Source organism: Limulus polyphemus, unplaced genomic scaffold (assembly GCF_000517525.1).
Source record: "Limulus polyphemus unplaced genomic scaffold, Limulus_polyphemus-2.1.2 Scaffold6380, whole genome shotgun sequence".
In the NCBI taxonomy this organism is placed as follows: domain Eukaryota; kingdom Metazoa; phylum Arthropoda; class Merostomata; order Xiphosura; family Limulidae; genus Limulus; species Limulus polyphemus.
Genome location: NW_013671990.1, coordinates 44,599 through 49,002, shown reverse-complemented (window position 1 = coordinate 49,002; position 4,404 = coordinate 44,599). Strand labels below are relative to the sequence as shown.

Here is a 4,404-nt window from a genome sequence, read left to right as displayed (position 1 = left end):
GAGCCCCATCTACACCATGTGAAGTAGTTACATGGACAGACAACAGACAGTACTATTATATTTATATATATATAGATATATACAACAGACAGTACTATTATATTTACATAGAAGTAGTTACATGGACAGACATCAGACAGTACTATTATATTTATATAGATAGATACAACAGACAGTAGTATTACATTTATATAGAAGTAGTTGCATGGACAGACATCAGACAGTACTATTATACTTATATAGATAGATACAACAGACAGTAGTATTACATTTATATAGAAGTAGTTGCATGGACAGACATCAGAGAGTACTATTATACTTATATAGATATATACAACAGACAGTAGTAGTATATTTATATAGAAGTTTTTACATGGACAGACATCAGACAGTACTATTATATTTATATAGATAGATACAACAGACAGTAGTATTACATTTATATAGATAGATACAACAGACAATAGTATTACATTTATATAGAAGTAGTTACACAGACAGACATCAGACAGTACTATTATATTTATATAGATATATACAACAGACAGTACTATTATATTTATATAGAAGTAGTTATATGGACAGACATCAGACAGTACTATTATATTTATATAGATATATACAACAGACAGTACTATTATATTTATATAGAAGTAGTTATATGGACAGACATCAGATAGTACTGTTATATTTATACAGAAAAGCTAAAAAACAACATAATTCTAGTGTAAACAATGTTATCATTACCCCTTGAAATTAGCTTTCTTACAAATATCTATTATTCCTTTAAAAAACTTAAATACAGGGTGAAACAGGAATTATCAACAAATAATAGATGAACGTTAAATGACTGTAGCATGCAGATACCTAATGCTTTGTACACTATACAATCAGTGTCTTTAGGGAGCCAACCCCTATATTATGTATGAAGTGGAGGAGTAAAAAACAAATCAAAACACAGAATATAAAATTTTATTACACAAATTCGTAGAATAATTACTTTAAAAGACATGAAGTTTTATTTAAAGTAATGTTTTAGATGTATATGTTTTATTTAAAAAGGTTGCTGTTCTGCTGGTAAAATGTTTTTTCATGCTCAGTGGGGGCTGTGTCTTAGTCTAGGCATATATTTGCCCGTTGCTATTTAGTTCCATAGAAACTATGAATGCTCAAACAACTTTCTATGACAATCTTCAGTTGCAGCTTAATATTTTACATGTCAAAATAATGCAATCAAATAGTCAATAGCTACTGTAATCATGAACCGTATCAAATCCATATTTTGACTCCACGAAATGTACAGTTGAGACAATGCAAACATTTCATGTAAAGTGTACCCTAGAAGTATATCGGAGTGGCCCAATGACTAACAGAAGAGAAATGAGACTTAAAAACTGAGGTACATACACCAGCCTTACCATCACACATCTGGGAAAATGAATGGGGTATCATGTAGAAAGAATCTATCGCATTCTTGTAGCCAAAAATTACCACTTACTTTGTTACTGTAGTGATAAAGCAAGCTAATTTTGTTTATGTAATGAAGATAACTCGGGTTTATTCTGTTTCTGTAATGAAGATAAATAGAGTTTATTCTGTTTCTGTAATGAAGATAAATCGGGTTTATTCTGTTTCTGTAATGAAGATAAATCGGGTTTATTCTGTTTCTGTAATAAAGATAAATCGGATTTATTCGGTTTCTGTAATGAAGATAAATCGAGTTTATTCTGTCTCAGTAATGAAGATAAATCGGGTTAATTGAGTTTCAGTAATGAAGATAAATCGGGTTTATTCTGTTTCTGTAATGAAGATAAATCGGGTTTATTTTGTTTCTGTAATGAAGATAAATCGGGTTTATTTTGTTTCTGTAATGAAGATAAATCGGGTTTATTTTGTTTCTGTAATGAAGATAAATCGGGTTTATTTTGTTTCTGTAATGAAGATTATTTTGTTTCTGTAGTGAAGATAAATCGGATTTATTCGGTTTCTGTAATGAAGATAAGTCGGGTTTATTCCGTTTCAGTAATGAAAATAAATCGGGTTTATTCTGTTTCTGTAATGAAGATAAATAGAGTTTATTTTGTTTCTGTAATGAAGATAAATTGGGTTTATTTTGTTTCTGTAATGAAGATAAATTGGGTTTATTTTGTTTCTGTAATAAAGATAAATTGGGTTTATTTTGTTTCTGTAATAAAGATAAATTGGGTTTATTTTGTTTCTGTAATGAAGATAAATTGGGTTTATTTTGTTTCTGTAATGAAGATAAATCAGTAATATATTTTTTCTGTAATGAAGATAAAACAGGTGTATTTTATTTCCTTAACAATTAGTTGTGCTGGAATACAAGTTTCAATGGCTAGTTCTCTTTAAATTTGTACCACACTTTGTTAAAATCTGTCAGAAATTTTAATAATTATTAAATCTTTGTAGTAATTTTCAAAATTTTTAATTTACTGTACACAAAGTGTAAAATCAAAGAAAAGACCTTGTTACTATATTATTTACATTCACTTATGATAAAACATTTTATTTAACAATTTAGTTTAACAAGGTTAAAAAATATGTAGTTAAAAATATTACTTTCTTTCTAGAGGCGTTTGTTTTTCATAAAACCTTTAGCTTCTTTAACTAGTCTGCTAATGTCTTCAACACTTTCTTTTTCTGGATTCCAGTCTGAATCAGAATCTGAAGGTTCATACACATCTGAGTCATCAATGAAACTATCACTGTCCTCATTTTCTGCTTTTCGTTTTTGATCTAAAAAAAATACAACTTAACATGTAAGAGTGTATTGGATGTTATATTTATGTGTTATTTCTGATACAAAGTAAATGCAACTTCAATGATCACAAATTTTCTGAAATGAAAACACTATTCACTACATGAATATAAATGAGAAAATATCATACACACAAGATTAGTTTATGAATGCTTAGTATATAAACATATGAAAATAGTTTCGTGAAATCTAAGAAAATTAATTCACTGTGTCAGAAACATTAACAATCAATAGCATAATAATTAAAATACATACTTCCTTTTTTTGCAGCCTCTCGTTTTGGCCTCATTTTTATAGTGTGACTGTACTTCTGTCTGTGCTTCAAATTCTTCCTGTAATTAAAAAAAGTTGTATAAATTAAACAAAGCATCAGAAAGTACAGATGAATAACTAGTCATTACGATACAAACATTGATGTAACGACTGTAAATTACACAATGCACCAGAAAGTACAGGTGAATAACTAGTCTTGTCTGTACTTTCTGGTGCTTTGTGTAATTTACAGTCGTTACATCAATGTTAGTATGGCTAGTTATTCACCTGTACTTTCTGGTGCTTTGTGTAATTTACAGTCGTTACATCAATGTTAGTATGGTAAGACTAGTTATTCATTATTACGATACAAACATTGATGTAATGACTGTCAGTTACACAAAGCACCAGAAAGTACAGATGAACAACTATATATTAACCAATCATTAATGTGTTATCAACTGTAAATACCTGTAACAGTCTACTCCATACTGACACTCAGGTTTTTTCTCTTCATTGTCGCTGCTTGCATCTTCTGCTTCCAGAAAGTCTCGATCTCCTGGATGGCTAAATTCTTCAAAATGTGATGGATTTTTTCTATCCCAAAGAAAAATATACTGCTGTTACTGTGACATCATTAAAAATATTAAAAATGACTTTTGCCAAGGAACTGGATTTTCAGACTTCTCCACAATATCTTGTATATATTACTACTTCCTAATCACTTTAGCCAAGGAACTGGATTTCAAACTTCTCCACAATATCCTGTATATATTACTACTTCATAATCACTTTGGCCAAGGAACTGGATTTCAAACTTCTCCACAATATTCTGTATATATTACTAGTTCATAATCACTTTAGCCAAGGAACTGGATTTCAAACTTCTCCACAATATCCTGTATATATTACCACTTCATAATCACTTTGGCCAAGGAACTGGATTTCAAACTTCTCCACAATATCCTGTATATATTACTACTTCATAATCACTTTGGCCAAGGAACTGGATTTTAAACTTCCCCACAATATCCTGTATATATTACTACTTTATAACGTAACATAACAGAAATCAATTGTATTAATATTAATGATTGCTTATTAGCACAACCTATCAACAATAGCTTATAACACTAAGTAATAACTTGGTTATTATCTTTGACAATTGAAGCAATTTTTTTCTTGAGCAGTAACCCAAAAATTGAATAATAAATTGCATAAATGGTGTTCACACAACCAGTTATAATTTTGGAGTTTTTAAGATGGTAAAATAAAACTTTGAGATGCATTTACACAACCAGCTATAATTTAGGGTTTGTAAGATGGTAAAATAAAACTTTGAGATGTGTTTACACAACAAGACACAATTTTGG

At 29.4% G+C, this 4,404-nt stretch overlaps 1 protein-coding gene across 1 annotated transcript in view; it reads right to left on the bottom strand.

Moving 5' to 3' along the window:
* Positions 1–2,523: 2,523 nt before the first annotated feature.
* The window catches only part of LOC106473663 (aprataxin and PNK-like factor), a 27,299-nt gene continuing 25,418 nt past the window's right edge, over positions 2,524–4,404 (bottom strand). Inside the window, exons 8-10 of the mRNA XM_022402066.1 lie at positions 3,503–3,628; positions 3,035–3,111; positions 2,524–2,757 (exon numbers count right to left, since the gene is read on the bottom strand). Coding sequence (XP_022257774.1) covers positions 2,588–2,757; positions 3,035–3,111; positions 3,503–3,628 — 373 coding nt within the window. The 3' untranslated portion in view covers positions 2,524–2,587. The remainder of the gene's footprint in view (positions 2,758–3,034; positions 3,112–3,502; positions 3,629–4,404) is intronic.